General features: G+C 51.7%; 7 protein-coding genes across 7 annotated transcripts; 5 read left to right on the top strand and 2 right to left on the bottom strand.

Moving 5' to 3' along the window:
• Positions 1-1,619: 1,619 nt before the first annotated feature.
• Positions 1,620-2,844, top strand: HO173_004584 (uncharacterized protein; the record flags this gene model as incomplete). Its single annotated transcript, XM_037306506.1, has 2 exons — positions 1,620-1,624; positions 2,430-2,844. 2 exons carry the CDS (start codon positions 1,620-1,622, stop codon positions 2,842-2,844), a joined length of 420 nt encoding a protein of 139 aa, XP_037166444.1.
• A 3,211-nt stretch (positions 2,845-6,055) lies between these two features.
• HO173_004583 (uncharacterized protein) lies at positions 6,056-7,223 on the bottom strand (the record flags this gene model as incomplete). The annotated part of the gene is made up of 4 exons (XM_037306505.1): positions 6,056-6,264; positions 6,336-6,565; positions 6,646-6,844; positions 6,902-7,223. 4 exons carry the CDS (start codon positions 7,221-7,223, stop codon positions 6,056-6,058), a joined length of 960 nt encoding a protein of 319 aa, XP_037166443.1.
• Positions 7,224-8,140: 917 nt separating this feature from the next.
• HO173_004582 (uncharacterized protein) lies at positions 8,141-8,749 on the top strand (the record flags this gene model as incomplete). Its single annotated transcript, XM_037306504.1, has 1 exon — positions 8,141-8,749. One exon carries the CDS (start codon positions 8,141-8,143, stop codon positions 8,747-8,749), a length of 609 nt encoding a protein of 202 aa, XP_037166442.1.
• A 761-nt stretch (positions 8,750-9,510) lies between these two features.
• Positions 9,511-12,145, top strand: HO173_004581 (uncharacterized protein; the record flags this gene model as incomplete). The annotated part of the gene is made up of 4 exons (XM_037306503.1): positions 9,511-9,591; positions 9,723-10,337; positions 10,387-10,738; positions 10,800-12,145. 4 exons carry the CDS (start codon positions 9,511-9,513, stop codon positions 12,143-12,145), a joined length of 2,394 nt encoding a protein of 797 aa, XP_037166441.1.
• A 1,223-nt stretch (positions 12,146-13,368) lies between these two features.
• On the top strand, positions 13,369-15,578 carry HO173_004580 (uncharacterized protein; the record flags this gene model as incomplete). Its single annotated transcript, XM_037306502.1, has 5 exons — positions 13,369-13,500; positions 13,558-13,945; positions 13,996-14,097; positions 14,157-15,050; positions 15,094-15,578. 5 exons carry the CDS (start codon positions 13,369-13,371, stop codon positions 15,576-15,578), a joined length of 2,001 nt encoding a protein of 666 aa, XP_037166440.1.
• A 681-nt stretch (positions 15,579-16,259) lies between these two features.
• HO173_004579 (uncharacterized protein) lies at positions 16,260-18,529 on the bottom strand (the record flags this gene model as incomplete). Its single annotated transcript, XM_037306501.1, has 8 exons — positions 16,260-16,304; positions 16,356-16,934; positions 16,990-17,210; positions 17,262-17,370; positions 17,422-17,645; positions 17,826-18,043; positions 18,093-18,306; positions 18,358-18,529. 8 exons carry the CDS (start codon positions 18,527-18,529, stop codon positions 16,260-16,262), a joined length of 1,782 nt encoding a protein of 593 aa, XP_037166439.1.
• Positions 18,530-19,176: 647 nt separating this feature from the next.
• On the top strand, positions 19,177-19,451 carry HO173_004578 (uncharacterized protein; the record flags this gene model as incomplete). Its single annotated transcript, XM_037306500.1, has 2 exons — positions 19,177-19,332; positions 19,404-19,451. 2 exons carry the CDS (start codon positions 19,177-19,179, stop codon positions 19,449-19,451), a joined length of 204 nt encoding a protein of 67 aa, XP_037166438.1.
• Positions 19,452-20,424: the final 973 nt, after the last annotated feature.

The raw sequence follows: 20,424 nt of genomic DNA, 5'->3' as shown, positions 1-20,424 counted from the left end.
CCAGACTCCAGGTTCAAAGAAAACATTGCCACCCTACCTTGGTTTCTCATCCATCGCTGACAATGTTCATCGGAGTATGACAAGGGGTGATGCACGCGCCACCTAATCACGATTAGCTAAAGTAAATTCAACAATTCCTTGGTCAAAGGCTTGCCGTAGGGATGAGCCCCCCAATATAACGCTCCAACGAGCACTAGCCGATCCGGCTGGAGCTGGCGTGGTGCTGGAGACGTGTGTGCGGGGGAAGAACGTGTGCAGCTGGCGAGCTCGAGTATAAGCGCAGTGACCAGGAGCAAATATGTTGCTGGCGAGACCGAGCGTGCGTGCAATTGCTGGCCATGAGCATGTGTGTGCTGGCTAGGAGGAGCATGTGTGCAATTGGTGACGAGAAGTATGCGTGCTGTTGGAGACGTGTGTGCGGTGGAGTCATGTGCGCAGGGTGAGCATGTGTGCAGCTGGTGACGAGGAGTATGCGTGCCGTTGGAGACTTGTGTGCATAGGGGGCATGTGTGTAGAGGAAGCGTGTGTGCAGCTGACGAGCTTGAGCATGTGTGCTGTTGGCGAGCTGGGGCATGTTTGTCATGCAGTAGTATGCTGCTAGAGTTCATGTGCTGTGCAGGTGGAAAATGTGTGATGGGAGAACATCCTCATGGTAGGCCTTGTTGAAGAGTCAACGCACCATCCACCATTGCAAGTCAACACGTGGCAGATGAGGACGTACACAAGATATTCCCAGGCTGACAACGTCGACTTCCAGCAGACGCAAGCAGCTGCGAGCATTCGAATGTATGAGATGGGAAATGCGGATGCAGCGGAAGGTCGAGAGGGTAGTGGAGACGCCAGCCTGGAACGGTTGTGCATAATGCTTGCAAAGCGAGATTGCAGAGGATAGCAAGGGTGATGGAGCAGCTGTGCAGATGTGAGGACGATGATGTGTGCTTGATGACGATGGCAAGTAAATGAAGAAGGAGGATAGAGTGAACAAGACAAGTTGAAGTGGGTTGAAGCCTTTTGGTGTGTAAAGAAGGAGGATGTAGAAAGGAAGAAGAATGGGGGCAAGGAAAGGTATTTGTAGTGTTCAGGAGAAGGTCCACTTTGCTGTTCACGTTAGGACTCAAGAAGGGAAGGAAGGAGCAACTTCCTCGGACAACGCAGCACGGCAAGAAGAAAACGAAGAGGGGAGGACCACAGAAACTCAATCAGGGATGTTATATCATAGGTTTTATCGCAACCATGCGCAACTGCGATGGAGGTTCCTATGCTCAGAAGCATCGATCTACAGAGAACCGTCTCCATCAAGCTCGCAGACGGCAGTACAAAGGCCTACAAACCACGTCTGGCCCTGCCGATTATGGTGTCATTGCCCAGACTCGACGTGTTCTGCAATTCCTTAGACAGAGCTGGAAGATGCAACGCTGGCAGGTAAGAAAGGAGCGAAAGCGGACTAGCTGTTATTTGTCTTTCCCCTTTTCATGCTTAGTACCTTCCTCGACCGAGTAAAGATTTCTGAAAATCGTCCATCGTCTGTATCATTCGTCCTGCGCACCCTCTGTAAGCACGTTGTGCCTTCTTGACCGTTGCTTTTCAATCTCGGGTAGCGGAAAATGACAAACGGGGAAATGCCGTGGGTACTGTCCTCAACGTTCGTTTATGGCAGCTGCGGTTCTTGGCACCAGGAAAGGGGGACGCAGTCGAACAGTAGTGCAGAAAAAGCTCTGGACAATACAAAGTCCTTTTGTGGGTGGTTGAGACGGACTGGACTTTGGGACTCCGCCTGGACTTTAGCTTCGAATCCCTCACAACCTACTTCTCGATTGACATCCGGATTGACGAGGTCCCAACCCTCAAATGAGTATTGGAGGTAATGAAGGCACTATTAATAGTCAGATTTGCCCGCCAACAGGCCATTCGTTGCTATACAACAGTATTCTACACTGACTTCTAGAGTACGCTACTACTAACACAGCGGCAACAAGTCGCTTTGCTAGTGACAACAGAGTCGCGGCATGTACTCCAATATTCGATGACATCCAAATATGGGTGGTGCGGGTACAGCGCACTGTACCGTGGTTGCTGCTGACATTAACATTTTGTTTTAGGTAGGCGTGGTACCGTGTAATACAAATTAATGAGAGCTAATGGATGCATTTGCCAACAACGGAATCAAAGTACATATCATTTCATGCTGCTTGGTACTGCTGCCAGTCCTCTAGAATATCACCGCTTTTTACCTCGTATTTTTGCAGTTGGTCTGTTTCCTTTCCACACTTCTAAAAAAAATCTTACAAGACCACGATGCCCTGAAAAGCAACTCATCTGTGTCGTTGGATCAGCCATGGTTGAACTTGTGCAGCATACATCCTGCAAAAAGACAGGTCTTCGCAAGCCAAACATGGCTGAAGCCGAGCACAGCCTTAGTGGAATATCAGGGTCAACACAATGGTCAAGAAAGTCGAGCGTCAAACGCATGGTGTCGCCGTCCCCGTCTCCGACCGCGCTAGCAACATCGAGAAGAAGGGTCATTCTGATCAAGTCGTCCTAGCAATCAGCCCCAAGGCTATCCGCCAATTTTCGAGCCGAGGCGTTGGCTATTCCCAGTTCAAGTCCACCCATGTCGGTATCGGCATTCATTCCGACCAGCGCGCCATCGAACATCTCAAATTCTCAGCTCCACAGGTTACCAAGGCTGAAAAATCGAAATGGCTATTGAATCCGACCGCGGAACTACGGTGGATGCGTGACTCCGAAGTTCTCACCGTTCGCACGCGCGCATGCGACAACGGCAAAGTCCATACCGCACAAGCTACACAAGTACGCCCGTCCGGTGTTTTCATTAGTGTTTAGCTTAAACACGCTAATAACAATAGCAGTCAGTCTTCTTCAAGATCCACTGGAACATCACCCCCAAGCAACGTTCACGAAGATACATTCTGCCGTATCGCAGCCACGTCAGATTCCAGCCACGTACTCAAGAGGCGTTGGGAGTTAGTGGTAGAGTGGATAGTAAAAGGTGTGTATATGAGACGCCTTTGTGCCATTATATGTAAAGCCAGCCATGGTCGGGCAATCGATAACGCAGACTCGGAGTCTCTGGCGCTATGTAGGAGTATACCTCCGTTATGTCTGTGATATAAGGTTTTCGGGGAAGAACATGCCTGCTCAATCCTGCTGTTGAATACTGTAATTATTACGAGTACCTTGATTGAACTCGTGTTGCTAATATCACACTCGTCAGTTATGGTTCTGTTGACATGTATACGTCTGCTTTGGCGCAGATCTACTGCTGCGCTCGCACGCCCACAACATTGAATGTGCTATGCTTTCTACCGCGATCGTGATAACATATGTTGAAGCTGGGGAACATGTTGGGTCCTCACGGCTGTCAGCCATCCCACCATGCCTTGATTTTTGGGTGAGGTCATGCTCTTCGCTTTCGTTGGAGATAGCTCTGCCCCGTTATTCTATGGTATTATGCCCTGTCTACTGCGTGTAACGGCTCTCGTGCAATAGTGGTCTTTGGCGAGATATTTAAGAGGGCAGATCAAATCCATCTTTATCCTCTTTCATGTCAACAGAAGACAGTTCGAAACTCCGAGCACCTCCAGATACCGAATTTTTCACCCTACCCTTCTGCAAACACAACGGTGTTCTCGAAGCCTTTCAGCAACTACCCGAACCTGTCTCACCCTCTCGACATGTATACAAGATACCTCTTCTTCGCCCTGCTGGGCGTCGCCACTGTCGTAGCACTACCCTCGCCTCTTCTCAACAACACGGCCCTCGTCAACACCAAGATCCCCAATGCTGCATTCATAAAAGCAAGCAATACCACCAACTACTCAGCATATACGTTGCGCCCCAATGCAACGTGCAGGTGAACCAGAGTCCATGCAGCCGCAGTTGGGAGGGCATATTGTTGAGAGCGACAGATCTGAATCTTTAATTGCTATTGCAAGAATATTGCTTCTCTTACACTTGCACATGGGCACTGCTCGGACTCGGCGACTCCCTCGTCACGATCCAGGACCGGGGACCCAATACTCACAATTCCGACTCCATACTTTTCGACGCCACGGAATGGTGTCCGATGACCATTGGTTCAATACCGATGCACTTCCTCGCTGCATCATGAGCGGTTGGGATGGGTGTTGAGGCAAAATAGACCGCAAATTTGATTGCCAGTTTTACAGATATTGAGTGGCGGGCTCGAGTCTAGTCGACCTTGAGTTCTCGCCGTCCACATCTCGCCACCAGCGTAGGCAGCAAGGACTCGTGGCTGCGTCTCATTCACTTCGTCGGGATTTGTTGGATAGCTTTAAGCGTTCACCAGGGAGCCGTAGGACAGTCTAGGGTTGTTTGGAGATGTCCGCACGGTTGGGCACATCTCGGGCTGCTTTGAGAAGCACCAAAGAGGCAACGAAGGGTGACTGTAAGATACAAAAAGCAAGATCTAAATAGCAATTCGCAACAAGCGTCCAGCCCATGGTCGGGCATTGAGTATCTTGCACTATTCTCACAGTCTGATGTCGTCAGTAGTAAAAAGTGAAAAGTATGGCATGCTGATCTCAGATACTTGAATACGAATCTCAGGTGGAAATCACGAGCCTCCTTGAAGGCTTAGCCCCCCGGGATTGCGGGCGTGATGCTCGTCCCGGGCAGGCTCCAGCACGTCTTGCAGCGGCCCCGGGCGCCCACTTGGGCGTGGATTGCGCCCGGGGCCGGTCCCGAGCCAAACGCGCTCCTGGGGTCCCTGTAAGGCTTTTAGGGGTTTGGATTTGCCGGCGCACCCTTCAAACCCTCCTTGGCGGGGTTTGACATGTCAGAGTGTGTGTTTCCTTCCATCACTCCCAGCTAACTAATCGAGACTATGGCCACAGACGTGTTGTAAGTCTTGAGTAATTTTGGCAACACCGGGACGTCCTTGCAACACGGACCTCTGTAACTGTAACCGCGCGCCCTTTGAGTCTGGCGTAGTATGGATGCAATAGAAAGGTTCCGGACCAGTCGTTGATGTTAAGCAAATCAAAAAAGGGCTCAAAGAGACGGCACACAAGATCATGGAACAAATGCGTAGACTCGATGCAGACGTAATTGAGCACTGGCTCCCCGTACCTGTAATACCAGAGTACCATCCATTCACATCGCTAAGCAATGCATCTTCATAGACCCTTCGTTCTAGCCGCTGCCAGCGGAGGAAAGAACGAGGCCTGAAAGCCAACTGCGTACACGTGGCAGTCGCACCGGCGACGCTAAAGTATCAATCCTTTTCACGGCGGCGCAAACGAGGTGTATTCCACAACGGTGATTGAATTCAACTCGATCGATTCGTCATGGTTGCAGACGGATACCAGCCTCAAGTCGAATCTGCCTGATTTCTGTCGCCATTCTACACGAACTTCCTACGGCCGGCGGCCGAGCAGCCTTCACCTATACGGATCAGACGAACCATGATACCGCGGGTGTGACACCACTGCCAAATGCGATAGAGCATGGTGCCACGCCGCAAGAGCACTGGCAGGTGAAAGAAGCTTTGAACAGCAAATACAGAAGCAGGCCCAGCCAAGGACGGAACACGTGCTGTATGGTACGAAGCACGATGGACTGGAGCGAATCAGCCGTGATGGACCGCTGCTTGGAAGGAACGAGTGATGCGCTCATCATCGACTTTCTCCACAAGAACCCAACGGCAGTTGGACCTCCCCTGTGATTGCAAATCTCAGCAGGGCTGGGAGCCGAACGATGGCGCGCTCACCGCTCAAAGTACAGTCGTCTACGGCGGCCTCGAGGCTTGAGTACGTCGGGGTGCTCCGGAATGGAACGATGCTCTCGCGGGATAGACTAACGGCTTCGTACTGAGAAGAACCTCTACGCGGTATTACGATCCTGGTGCGTGCGTGATAAACGGAATACACGTAGGGTTAATGCGCGACGAGCGTATTGGATGTAGAGATGGGACTTAGCAGGGATCCATACTGAGAATGGTTCATGACAGCGTTGCTTGTTTGTTACCGCTGGTGCAGCTCACCGCAGCTCGCGCGTTGAGAGGGGGGTAGTGTCACGGAGGCTTTACGGGCAGGTAGTATTCAGATACAGAATATGCAAAGACAACACATCTGCCTGTAAGCATTTTGATAGAGCTTTCAAGGGCGTGGGATAGTCTTTGCACGATGGTTAGACCGTTTGAGACTATTGCTGTAGCGCTCACATGGATCTTTTCGTACGGAGTACCAGCCGCCAAAAAGCCAAGCAAACGAGCAACCCCACCTGGGTCGGTTCGTTCGCTCGTTCGTTAGTCACTCTGGGCCGACTATGTGAAGATCACCACGGCTGCACACCATCTTTCAGAACAACTTTGCCCACATCATCGTCTCTGCTGCCCTCCAAAACACTCTTGATAAGACTTCCCGCCACCGACGGATCCCCAGCTCCCATCTTTCTGTTAGAATCGGCACCTCCACCTAGGCCGGTGGCAAGAAAACCTGGCGAGATACACCACACCTTGACCCCATCTTCATGGAGCATGCGGTGCCATTCCCGCATCATCATGTTCATGCCCGTCTTGCTGCTGCGGTATGCGGGGATTTCAAAACTCTTCCCATCGAAGTTGCCCTTTGGCCAGCCCGGGGGGAGTATCTGTTCACGAACAAGGCCATGTTCTCTGTCCCGGCAAGAGTGGAGGTTCCGGAAGTGATGAAGAGGAGGCGTGGGTTGGGGGTTGAAAAGAGCAGGGGGATGAAGGTCGAGGTCATGATTTGCGTCCCGACAGTGTTGATGTTCCAGGATTGATTCCACATCTCGCGCTCTGTCATTCGTCCGGCGGCGACCTGTTGGTCGATTTGCGCGCCTTTTATGAACATTGTCAGCTTGGGAAGGGTCTATTGATGACTCGAGCCATGCACACCGGCATTGTTGACCAACGCATCGAGTCTTCCGAATTTGGATTGAACTTCGTCGAAGGCTTTTTTGATCGAGTCATCGTGCTCGATGTCGACCTGGAGTGGAAATAGGATGCTACGAGAAGACGGAAACTCTGCCACGGCAGAGCTGATAGCTTCTTGGACCTTGGCGAGTGAACGGCTTCCGAGGATAATGTCGTATGCTCTGTCAGAGCCGCAAAGCGCCCTCACGATCTGGAAGCCGATGCCGGTATTTGCACCTGTGATCAAGATTACTTCTCGTTGGGCCATTTTCTGAGACTTTTGGCGTACAGCGTGTGTGCCCATGACTGGACACAAGTCAAGCTTTAATAGCACGTCCTAGCTCCTGGTGTGGGCCGGAGTTAACATTGGCAAACCTATCACCGACTCGTCCGACCTGGAAGGCTTAACTTTCCTGGCGATCTTTTTGCAACTTTGATCGAGCTGAGCCAGACTGGCGGCATGTATCCAAAATACATTCGATATGGGATTTTGTCCTTGAAACTTGTAGCAATACTCGATTGCGATTTGAGACTTTCTGTTGTTCTAGTCAGCAGTTGGTCCGCCCATACTACCTCCAGAGGACCATTACCCTACCCCGCCGATGCCTACAAGACTGATACGCCTGTATATTATTGACTTCTGATCAAGCTCTTTTGGTGATTCAAGCGCTTGTAAGCATCGCTATCCTTTCGACGATTTTTCTACCGCCGAGGAGGCGGATCGTGCCGCGAAAGCAACGAATGGCAGGCAGGCTTGGGGCGTCAAAATCCGACTCCAGCCCCTGACTCTCAAAAAAAAAAGGAACACGGCTTTGATCCACTAGCTCGTCGCTCCAACCCATTGAAAGATACGCAAATAATCTTAGCTAAAGTGGCCACGCTAGAAAAAGTCCCGTACTAGACGCCTCAATTGTGACTACCAGACTCAGAGATATCAAACATCTCGTTTCGTCCTATTCGCCAATATGCGCTTGGTGATTGTTTTGTTGCGCCAATAAAGGTGGATCTTCCCGCAAGATCGCCAATTAACCGTTCGCTACCTACTGTACACCGAACATCTCCACAAAGCCCTGAGTGGTGCCCTATCAGTGTTTGGTAGAGCCGCAGTCACACGACTGATTATCACTCATACTAGTAGTAGCAAGTTTGCAGGTTGTTTACTTGCGCTATGCTATTAGTACTCAGAGCAACGGATGCCAATAGCAGGCACTGGCTATCGACATGCACATGTCTTGGGGTTTCTGTATCGACAGCGTACTTCTCTTCCTCAGTGTCCTGGCACAAGCCTCTGTTCTACCACCCGGTGATCAGCATTCAAGTCCGGACAAAAGCCAAAGTCCCACAATCCAGCCACAACATCCATCGTCTCAAGGCAGCTCCAAGAGCCATCATGTGCCACTCAGATCGGCAGGTTCCATGATCACACGAGACGATGAAGAAAGTGACGACCTAAGGATCAGAACCATCGCTATTGTAACCGGCAGCATTCCAATCGCAGCGGCGGCGCAGTCTCTCGAAATGTTTTACAATGCTATCTTGTTCAACGCGCTTGCTCCTTGGTGCTCTCAGCCACCTCAGCAAGCGCTCGTGATGACTATGGGACCTCTGCAGTTGACGATGGTGGTGGTGTTCAACAGCGGTGTACCGCGAGGCATTCCCTGGGCTTTTATAAGGAACTTTGCCAGAAATATGCTGGCGATGACGGCACTGGGATTTACCGGGACGTATAACATGTATTACGGAACGAATCATGGGTCCTCTGTCTACCCCCATCCCCATACGAATAATCTTGTGGTGGAAGTTCGCCTTCGTATCTTGTGGGGCATGTGAATGAAGCTTGGAGTGTGGAGTTTCGGTGGTAGGACCAGCCAGGAGTTGGGTAGATGTACAATGTGCGAATAGTACGAGTGAAAACAAACATTACATACATTAGGTTACATTATTCATGCACATGTTAGCATGTCGAAGTTGGCGATTTTGCCAAACATGCACTTTTGGAGATGCCGATATGTGGGATTGTGGATCAGGTTACAGGTACTAGGTAGTACTGTAGCTGATGATTATTATGATTGGCCAGTGATAACTGATAGAGTGATGATTGCAAGGATGCGCGAAGAAGCGACCGAGCGTGCCGATCCTCGTGTCTGCAGGTGGAGGGTTCGACCCTGACTTGGGACCGACTTTTGTTGTGGCGGGGTTAAGCCTTAAAGCCCCAGGCCTGCTGGGCCCGTAGGCATTGGGATTAGCTACCTTAGACTGCCCGCGAGTAGCCTGTTGATCAGATGAACCTTTTTGGACAACTGGAATGCCGTCTTTACCGTCTTTACCGCACAACGACCGTCCATTCGGCTCATTCTTTCATACGTACTTTCATACTTTCATACTTTCATACGCTCATACGCTCATACTTTACTTTTCCTCTATCTACAGATATGTAAATTTTCTCTCATCTTCTTCAACGCTTTCTGCGCCTACTGAACTTCTCCCACTTCCGCGACCCCGCTTGACCCATTTGCTGGGTATCACAACGTACTTTAGGTGATGTGAGGGCCAGAAACGACACAACCATTACACCTTCTCGACCATTCACCATGACTCGGCCCAAGGTTGACCCAGAGAAGAGACAGCGAACCGCCAACGCGTGTGACAGTTGTAAACGGAGAAAGCAAAAGGTTTGTCGCTTCCTCCCCCACCTCGACAGCCGATAGATTTACCACTACCGCTACCGCAATCCTACCACTACATCATTATCCACTTGCGCGTCGAACAACCTCTCTAGCATTGATAACTAACAATTGACCAGTGTGACGGCGAGCAGCCCTGCAGTACTTGCGACAGGAAACACTTCACTTGTACATACAATACCACCGACCCCGCTCATGATGCTACCTCCCCTACCCAGCCTTTGGCCAAACGGCGCATCAGAGAAAGCGACGTCTCCAGTAGACCTGGCTCCCTGCAGAACGGAGGAAGCCCATCAGCTGCCAAATACCTCCCAGACGTACCTCTAGGTGTACAATCATACCAGCCCCGTGTTAGCACACCGTCCATTGGGGATGCTGCCAGATCCATAGGCTATTTCCCACACCGAGCCGAAATGAAACCAGAGATCAAAATGCACTCTGATCATGCGTCTAATAGTGCTGGGGAGGAGGAGGCGGACAATCATACAATGACCCGAATGTTGGAAGATGGCACGGGAAGACTGATATACATTGGCGATGCCTCTACCATTTCTTTCTTGCAGCTACTTCGCATGATCGTTGAGACTACAGTGGGCCCATCGCCATTTACCTTGGACCCAGAACGACACAAAATCAAGGAGACCGCATTCTCATTGCCGCCGGACACTGGGCTCACCCATTTGCTGCCTGAGAAGCAGACCGCCTTGATTTTAGTGGACTCGTTTTTCGTCAATGTCAGTATTGACCTAAGCCAGTCCATCATGAGCCACTGACCGTCCATAGACGCACGCTTTGGTTGAGGTGTTTGACGAGAGAGCATTCCTCGAAAAGATGGACAGGTGCTATTCAGACCCTCTCTCAGTCGACCATATATTTCTTTGTCACCTCAACCTCGTATTCGCAATTGGACTCTCATTTGCTACGCCTGAATCTGGAACCCGGGAAGCCGAGATCATCGACTCTTTAAAAGCAAATTACCCTGATCAATCAGAGATCTTTTTCTTGAATGCCAAAAGCATCAACAATCCCGTCATTGGCTTCGAAGATGCCGATCTCTGGTCGATACAAGCTTTGATTCTTATGGCTTTGTATCTGCTGTTAAGATCGAGGAGAAACCCGGCATTTGCCTACATTGGTATTGCTCTTCTCATCCTAGCTGTCCTAGTCCGATGCTGTTCCCGACTGACTACAAACAGGCATGGCGGTGCGCACAGCGTATACTCTCGGCTTACATCGTGAAGAGACCTTGATTGTCTTCCCTGCTGAACAACAAGTCGTTCGCCGAAATCTTTGGCGATCGTTGTTCGTTCTGGATCGCTTTCTAAGTATGTCACTTGGTCGCCCGATGGCAATAGCGGATGAAGAATGCTCCGGAGAGGTTCTCAATCCATCGTCAAGTTTGTACTCTGCGCCACTGCTCGATTCCGACCAATATTGCACGGCTGGGCTAGAAGCTGCCGTTCGCAGCTGCCATGTGATGGGATTGATACTCAAAAAAGTCTATCTGCAACGTAAAATATCAACCAAACTTGCCCAAGAGCTTGCAGACCAGTGCAGGCGCTGGCCAGAGAATCTCTCACCAGCTCTACATTGGCGTCAGGCATCCCGCCAGGACCGCAGACAAGCCATTGCCATTCTCCACACCAATCAAGCCTATTGCCATTCGATCATCTTGCTCACGCGACCCTTTTTTCTCTACCTTCTCAGTGCAGAAATCCAACAGACCCGCCTTGGCGCTGGCCAATGGCTTAAACGATCTCGAGGCCGAATGGAGAAATTCTCAGATGCCTGTTTGATTGCCTCGACACACACTATTGCCATTGTTCAGAATGCGTATGAAGGCCAATATCTCCCTAAAATCAACCCATTCGTCACTTACTGTCTCTTTGCTGCTGCGCTCATCATCTTCTCCAACGAATTCGCTCGCCCGGCTTCATCGGACCCACTGACCAAGCAATGTATGACTAATTCGATCACAATCATGTCTTACTTCGGCGAGATGGATCCACAAGCGAAACGTACTGCTCACGTTCTCATAGAATTCCGCAACGTCATAACTGGGCACGGAAAGTCGTCAGCTGTTCAGCTTCAGTCCCCTGCCTATCAGACCCCTCTCCCGACCTTGACGCCAGGACTGGACGCTCAAAATATTCCGCCTCAATTCGAGTCTGGCTTCGGTCCCATGCTCCCGCTACCAGGGGCTACCATGGCACCCTCTGGGACTCCTATTCCCGCTTCCAGTACAATACCGAATCCATCGGACCCCGCTACCTTGGACCCACCCTCCATCCAACGAGAAGATTCCTTCTCGGGGCTTCTGGATCTGACAAACACGGTGCTTCCAAGCCACTCTGAATTTGGTTCTTCGGGCACAGACGAATTGATCGATTTCGATTCGCTATGGGCAAGGCCCAGCTCGACGCCCATACCTTCGCCCGGTCTCGGAACTGCGGGTGGTGCGCAGGCTAGGAACGGTAATGGCAATGCGGTTCAGGGGTTCTTTGGTGCTCTTCCGGGGACGCCCTTCTTCGAACAAAACTAGGTATTATGTACCACTTTGAAGCACAGATACACCAAAATGAACGATACATGACTGGCCGAGCGGTCCGAGTACGGCGTCATGTGGCTAACATGCGTTTCAGCGAAACGTGAAGGAGGATGCCAGGCAGGATCCCGGACATGGAACGCAGAAAAGGACGGCATGACGATCATGAAGGATTTTCAGGACGACCTCAATCGACGTCGTTCATTTATCGACAGGCTACACGTGGTCCTGCAAACTCGGTACCTTACATTGTGGAGCTTTTAGCAGCGGAGAAAGTTCTTCGTCTCCACAGCCACAGCTACCTGCAGCTATCCATCGTCTCCGGGCCATCAAGGTCCATCCAGCTTGGAGTTGCAATTCACCACTTAGTCTCACTGCTCAGCTAGAGTTAACAGTGAGGCGTAAGATCAGAAAAGCCCCAGGTGAGCAATGTGATGCACCTGGCGGTGACGAGCCTCCGTGAAACACGGTGCCTCATCCCCAACTTACAGCTCGGTTGAAGACTTTGTAAGGGTCTCCGGGATGATAGCTCGTGGCAGCTTCTTGCTTCTTATTTCCAATCAATCTCCGAGGTCTGTGGTAGAGCAGCGCAAGAGCTGACAGGGGCGGGTCGCTTAGAAGACGGGCAACACTTGAAACAAACTTACATCTTACGTCTTCCCCTCACTAAGCATCTTTCCCTTCACAACCTCCTTTTTCCTCACCACACATCGATTAACTGATATTACACTGTCCCGTGCTCCGCTGATGCTACTGCGCATTCGGTCAATGGCCGATCTTATTCCTACTGTAGCGCTCACATCGCCCTAGGTGGGACGAGAATCGTTTCATCCTCCCCCACTATCACTACGATATAGGCGCCAGGGACATGTTAATGACGGTAAAAACCCTGCACCACGTGGAATGTCATCCTATGATATTCGCGACGGCCAGATCTAATTTCCTACATGTACCCCGCCCATGATGAAGGATGGCGACGTCAAAGAGCCATGTTTCGAATCCGTCATTCTCCTTCTTCTTGCCGAGATGGCCCCCAGACGGGTTATGTAGTTCTTCTACTGAGTACATCTTCTTCAACCTTTGACGTCTTTTTGTGTCTCTTCTCGTTTGATGTGCATTTCAGTCTTTACGGCAGCGTCCACCACATTCTTTTGAGTTACAAACAGTGTTGCCGTCTCTCAGTCTCACTACCACATTCTTTAGTTTAACGTTCCTTTTTTATGACAATGCATTCCATCTCAAAGCTTCTCGCTGGCTCGATTTTGGCTTTTGGCGCAGCTCGGATCGTCGCTGCTGGTGTCAAGTTTGCAGGTGTCAACATCGCTGGATTCGATTTTGGCTGTGGTACCGATGTACATCCGCCTTCTCATCTAATTTCCCAGCTTTGCCAAGCTAAACGCTTTCTACAGGGCACCTGCACCATTCCCTCCATCGACCCACCCCTCTCCCAGTACGGCGGCATCGACGGCGCCAGCCAAATGACGCACTTTACCAAAACCGACGGACTCAACATTTTTCGCCTGCCGGTCGCCTGGCAGTACCTCGTCAACAACGTCCTCGGCGGTACTCTTGACGAGACCAATTTTGAAAAGTATGATGCACTGGTGCAGGCGTGCTTGAAGACGGGCGCGCATTGTATTATCGATATTCATAATTACGCACGGTGGAATGGACAGATCATTGGGGCTCCTGGGGGGCCGAAGGCGAGTGACTTTTCGGGGCTGTGGGGACAGTTGGCGGGGAAGTATAAGGACCAAGGGAGTGTGGTTATGGGATTGATGAATGAGCCGCATGACAGTATGTCACTTACTCATGTGATGGAAGCAACCAACTGACCTCGTGGAAAGTCGAGCAGGTACCGGGTCTGGCTTCGTGGGCCGCTTCAGTCCAGGCTGCTGTCACTGCTATTCGCAAAGCTGGCGCTACAACCCAGATGATACTTCTCCCTGGTACATTTGCCCCCCCCACCCCTTCTCTCCATCGTCCAACCCACTAACTCCACCACCAGGCAACGGCTACACCGGCGCCTCCACCTTCGTATCTGGCGGCTCCGCCGCCGTTCTCGCCGGCGTCACCAACCTCGACGGCAGCACCGACAATCTCATCTTCGACGTGCACCAATACCTCGACTCCGACTACTCCGGCACCTCGACCACTTGCACCACCAACGCCATCGGTGTCGCTTTCCAACCCCTCGTCAAGTGGCTCCAGGATGCGAAACGTCAGGCCCTGCTGAGCGAGACCGGTGGCGGCAGCGACAGTCAGAGTTGCCTGACGGACGTTTGCGCCGCGTTGGATTTCCTGAATGAGAATTCGGGGAGCTTCTTGGGCTGGGTGGGGTGGGCGGCGGGAAGTTTTGCCAGTAGCTACGTGCTGAACCTGACGCCGACGGGGGGGAAGGATGTCCAGTTGATGACGAAGTGTTTCGCGGGGAAGTTTGATGGGGGTGCGGGTTTGGGGTCAGGGTCTGGCGCTGGCACTGGCACTGGCACTGACACTGGCACTGGCGCTGGCACTGGCACTGGCACTGATGCGCCCGAATCACCTGCAGCGCCCACTCCCACATCCTCAACCGCCAACGCCGCTCCTTCTCCTCCTCCCGCTCCCTCTCAAACTTCGACTCCCGCCGGTGCCGCCGGAGGTGCATACCCCACTCCTACTTCCAGCGCTGCTGCTTTCCACGCCGGTGGCTCACCGGCCGCGACGACCCTCTGCACGTTCCAGTCGTTCCGGTCGTACTATCCGACCGGTACTGCGGCATCGGCTGGATTTAGGCCTACCGGGTATGTTGTGCCTCGGGGGTGGGGTTGCGGTCTGTCTGGTTCTGCGGCTAGTGGGCAGGGTGGTGGACAGGGGAGTGGTCAAGGTGGTGGACAGGGAGGCGGCCAGGGCGGCGGCCAAGGTGGCCAGGGCGGCGGCCAAGGGGGGGCAGGGAGGTGGGCAAGGTGGAGGGCAAGGTGGTGGACAGGGAGGTGGGCAAGGTGGAGGGCAGGGTGGTGGACAGGGAGGTGGGCAAGGAGGTGGCCAGGGCGGCGGCCAGGGTGGAGGGCAAGGTGGCGGCCAAAGCAGTGCCCAAAGCGGCGTCCAAGCTGGCAGCCAGAAGTCCGGCTCCCAACCCGACTCCCGCCCCGTCTCCCAATCCGGCTCCCACTACACCCCCCCAGGCCGCATCAACCCCTCCCAACCCCTCTGGACCAACGCCACCGCCACCGCCCCCTCTCCCTCCTCCGACGACGAAAAGGCCACCGCGCCGGGGAAAGCGCAGGCGTCGGGGTTTGCGCAGGGGATGGGATTGGGGGTGGAGAAGGGGAAGGGGAGGAAGAAGGGAGACAGTTGTAAAGCGCACGGGGCTAAGGGGACGGCGACGGCGACGGGGAAGGGGAGGATGAGGAGGGGGGTGAGGGCGAGTGCGGATGGAGTGAGTGAGTGAGTGATGGAGTGAGAGTTGACTACCTAGTCAATCGGTGGGGGGGGGGTTTGGGATGAAGGGGTTTTTTTTTCGATTCTTGTAGATTAATGGTTCTTTCTCAATGAGTGAGTGGGGTTTGTGTATGCTTTGAATGTTTTATTATTTATTTTCGTATGCGGAATTGGAGAGTCGATGGGGTTTTAATCAGCGGGGTGTTAGTATTCGTTCAGAGTGTGAGATGTCGTTGTTTACATTTTTGGATTACAGTGGAAGGATAGAAGCCCCACGGTTGTCGCGGAGTCAGAAATCCGCCGCTATGTATTCTAGTTCATGTGAAGGCTTAGAATCCTCTCTCGTTGTAGGATTATGCTTAACCGGTTGAGTTGATGTGGTGTCTGCTTTTAGAAACCATTCTACTTGATACGGCCGACATGCCGAGCATGACTGACGAGGGACATGGATCGCTGAGCTTGGAGGTCTTGAGGGCAATACTGATTGTAATCGTAAACGAAAGCTATTTTTGTTTTTAAACCCTCAACGAGAGGAATACAGTTTGTTGACGAATGCACGGATGTGATCTCCTCTGGTTTAAAAGCCAAGCGAGTCGTTGCAGAGACCCACTTCCGAGCCAGAATCTATCGATCTTTCATCGCCTTCACGACCAGGCTGACAGCAGGTTGTTGCCCGAGTGGCTTCGAGGGTCTAATTTCCAGGAGGGGGAGGCGGGGGAGGCTGGTCGCTTGGGGGCTAATGGTGCATTAGTACGCTTCTTTTGCACACATAGAGAGGGCAGCTTACCGGTGGAGGAAGATCATCCGAAGGAGGTGGTGGTGGAGCGCCACCTGCAGCTCCATTCGCGCCATAATTCTGGAACAGAGCGCCCAGACCCGGTGGAGCACCAAGACCACCGGCCCCGCCACCAAGACCAGGAGGAGCACCCATAGCCGGCTGACCACCGTAACCGCCGCTTGCGCCTCCATAGCCTCCTGGATATCCACCATAGCCATACTGATCGCCTGAGGGAGGAGGTGGAGGAGCGTTCTCCTGTCGTTGCCAAGGAGCAGCTCCACCGCCGGGAGGACCCCCATAACCATCACCTTGTCCGTAGCCGCCGTGGTTGTCGCCACCCCCGCGACCAGCCGCCCATGGTGGTGCGGCACCTCCATCCCGATTGTAATCATCACGACGATCGTCTCCGCCACGTTGTTGCCAAGGAGCGGCTGCGCCGGTAGGTCCACGTTGCCATGGCTTGAGATCACGATCACCTTCCCCACCTGCGTAGCTGTCTCGGCCGTTCTCGAATCCACCAGGTCCAGCCTCGATACGTTGAGGGGCATCACCACTGGGAGCACCGCCAGAAAGTTCGTTCATGAGTTGCTAGATCCAAGTCAGATATTGCACGTTGTTATGGTGAGAAAGCAGAATAGCTTACCTCATACTCGCGGTCGACAGCATCTCCTCCGCCAATACGTCCAGCAGCCGGACGGCCAGGCACGGCACCTCCTGTTGGACCGTTGCGCCAATCAGCGCCACGTTGTCTATCAGGACAGTCTCGAGCCATATGGCCTGCATTGCCACAAACACGACAGATGATGTTGGCAGTGAAGTTACGCTGCTCAGGGCAGTCGTATTTGCGATGGCCGATTTGGCCGCCTGATAAACCTTGAGTATACGCTTTGGATAATCTGAAGTGTTTATACTTACAATTCTGGCATGCCTGATTCTCATCGTCCCGAAGCGTACCGTTGAGAGCTGCAAGCTCACGAAGCTGGTTGCGCTTGAGCTCATTTTGACCTTCAGGGATGGAGGCGGCCTGGTATCTATTAGCGAGCAGACATTTCAAGATTGCCTTGTGATGACGTACCGTCTCGATGACATTGTGAATAAGCTTCTTCGCCTTGTTTACCTTCTCTTCGGTGTCGGCCATGATCAAACAATGCAAATCTTCTTCCTGGTTGCTGGTGTGAGCTGCGTCAGATCGTCCCTTTCCTTCTTTGACAGATCCTTTGCCTCGAATGGCTATCTTTGCGAGAGACTCTGTTTCCATTTTCTTCAATGTGTTGCCACGAGGTCCAATGAGCAGTCCAACTTTAGTAGTAGCGCAAGCTAAGTGTTAGTCTTTGCAAGTCCAAAAGGTATGACAGTGTGTGAGTATGGCATTTAGGGTTAGCGGTGACAGATGCTGCATCCTCCAAGGAATGCCGCACGCATCACCCAGAAGGAAAAGATGACAAAAGGAAAGGGTTAGGATAGGGTTAGTTATCGTACTGAAGTTAATCTCTGGGTAATCATTGACCGGCACATAGACCTTCTCCTGTGTCTTAGTTGGACGTCTGTAATCAGACGGAGGGTGGTAATTAGGAATGATCTTCATGGCCTTTTCGATCTGCTTGTGACGCTCATCTTCAAGGCGCTTGCGGTAACGATACTCGCGAGTATTGACACGACGCCCAAAGTTGTCATATTGAGGCGGAGGAGATGGGGACCTAGATTACAGTGAGTGACGGTGTATAGGCTCGGTACTCGGAAACATACCTGTCGCCATCTGCTGGCACAACGTCGTTGATTCTTAGCTTTTCACTGATCTCTTGTATGCGCAAGTGCAAGGTATATGCTTCGAGTTGTTCAGTTGTCATATTTGCTTTTATCATAGTAGGCAAGCCCATCAAGCCGGCGGCCTTGTTTTCTGCAGCGTCCCCCCATCGATTTCTCTTCTTGCGGCGCCTCTCTCCATCAACGACGACCTCAGCTATGAATGTGTTAAATGGATTTATGTGGTCGCATGGGTCGTTAAGCTTACTTCTCTCTGGGCTTCGGCCACGCTTGTAATTCCCATCAGAGAGCCCTGCTTGAGGCTGAGATGGGTTGTAGCCTCCATCATCAGGTGGAGCGGAGTCGCTGCCTCCAAAGCGGCGACGAGCCCCCAAAGGAATATTGTTCGAGCCTGTGATGCCTTGATTGCGCCAAGCCATCGTGATGAGTGTTAGTTGCCGATTTTACAATTTCACGACTCTGTCAATGTGATGAAAAGATGAGGACGAGGACGGGGGCCACGGGCCAAATTTAACTCGACTCCTAGCGCGAATCAATGCCAAGCTTTTTAGTATGCGCTAGTCGTTTACGCCTAGTGTTTAGGGGCAAAGGGATTTAGGCAAGTTGAGAAAATGTACAAAGAAAAGCGACACCGAGGTGAATTTCAAAAGTCGTTACACTTTGGTAGGCTTAAAAGCGGGGATTGAATTGCCTTTAAACAAAAAGACTTATTGTCTCCGACCCTCGGTAACGACCTATCAAATAAAATGTGTAGGAGAGTGAATTCATGTCTCGGCCCCATGTTGAGGGCCGAGCTGCTACCTCTGAACTACCCAGAAGCGCAAACACAATAATATTGAATTGAGAAGCATATAAATTAACCAAAAGACAGTCCATGTAAGGGATGACATTTCTCACTACTTCAAGTTCTTCTCTCCTATCCTCATGTGCGCAGTTCTCTTCACAGCTCTATATTCCACGACCATCTCCGTCATGAGTATATATCCAAGATTCTTTGCTACGACGACTCGATGCTTGACTCCATCTTGATCTCATTTTCCTCTTCTACCAGCCTTCGCTCACCACCATGACGATGGAACATCGTCATGGTGGAGCTCCTAAAGGATGTCTCGTACGAATGGGAATCAGAGCTGTAGCTGGAGGAGTAGGCTTGGCGTCTGAGAGCGTAAATGCGCACACAGAGAGTAAAGCGGGGACGGACAAGAACAAGCATCGAAATCTCGTACGAATCCTGAGGGGAGAGACAATCCCAGTTTTGATGTCGATGCTTCCAAGGATCTCACACTGTATCAGGATATCGGCAAGGATACTGGACATGACCTTGAGGATGAGCGGAAGTGAGACGACGCTCAGACGAAATCTTTTACGATTCGAAGATGCATCCTGTTCTCGACGATGACGATCTTGAAAATGCATTCCTCCGCAAGCATCCACCGGCAGAGATGCGCTTACAGCGAAATTGTCGCTTCCAGTGGTCCCTCCGCAACGTAGACCAAAATATCTTCCCTGTGGTTTCGTCAAAGCATCTGCACCCGTGCCCGAGGATCGCGGGCTTGATCAAGCTACGTGGCTTGCCTTCCTCGACACTCTCCAGAAGACCATCCGCCAGCTCGTGGCTCAATGCTATAAGTCTGGCTTCAATTGGTACGATGTTCATGCCACATATTATAGGAATAATCGTGGAATATGCCATTAATCAGGAAACTAAATCTTTGTCGAGCTACAAGCTTGACAGAGATAGTCCATTGGAAAAGATATGTCAAGCAGCATACTGAAAACTGCATCTAGAACAACGGATTTCCTGCGCAAGATATTTGAAGACTTCTTTCGACCTCGAGTATCCTATTGTGTTGTCAAAACATGGAACCCACAATCCACCCAGCGAGTCGAACAAGTCAACCTCACCGCATCGAGTGACAATCCCACCACGGGTCTCGGGGGGTTGCAAAGCAAGTATAAGACCTCAGATGGAACCCCATATGGCGAATGGGAATTTCCCAACGTCGCTCCACTCGTATCCCCCGCTCTGAACTAGCTGGCGGCTCAGACTGGCGAGGATGGCGTAGAGGAGAAGTCGAAGATGGCAAAAGGTTATGAATTCGTCGCAAAGTACTGGGACAAGAGAGCTACTGCAGAATACGAAAATTTTCAGTCTATTGTCATGACAACCCGAATGCGTTTTCCTATTCTTGAGCTGGTCCTACTTCTCCTGACAACACCTGCCTAGGAAGGCCATGAAGAATCCAGATAGTGTCTTGGCGAAGGTTCCTCAGAAAAAGTGCGATTTTCGCTATACAGATCTAAATTATCCTGC

This window comes from Letharia columbiana (assembly GCF_014066305.1).
Source record: "Letharia columbiana isolate WasteWater2 chromosome Unknown Sc0000012_s0, whole genome shotgun sequence".
NCBI lineage: Eukaryota > Fungi > Ascomycota > Lecanoromycetes > Lecanorales > Parmeliaceae > Letharia > Letharia columbiana.
This window is presented reverse-complemented; position numbering and strand designations above follow the sequence as displayed.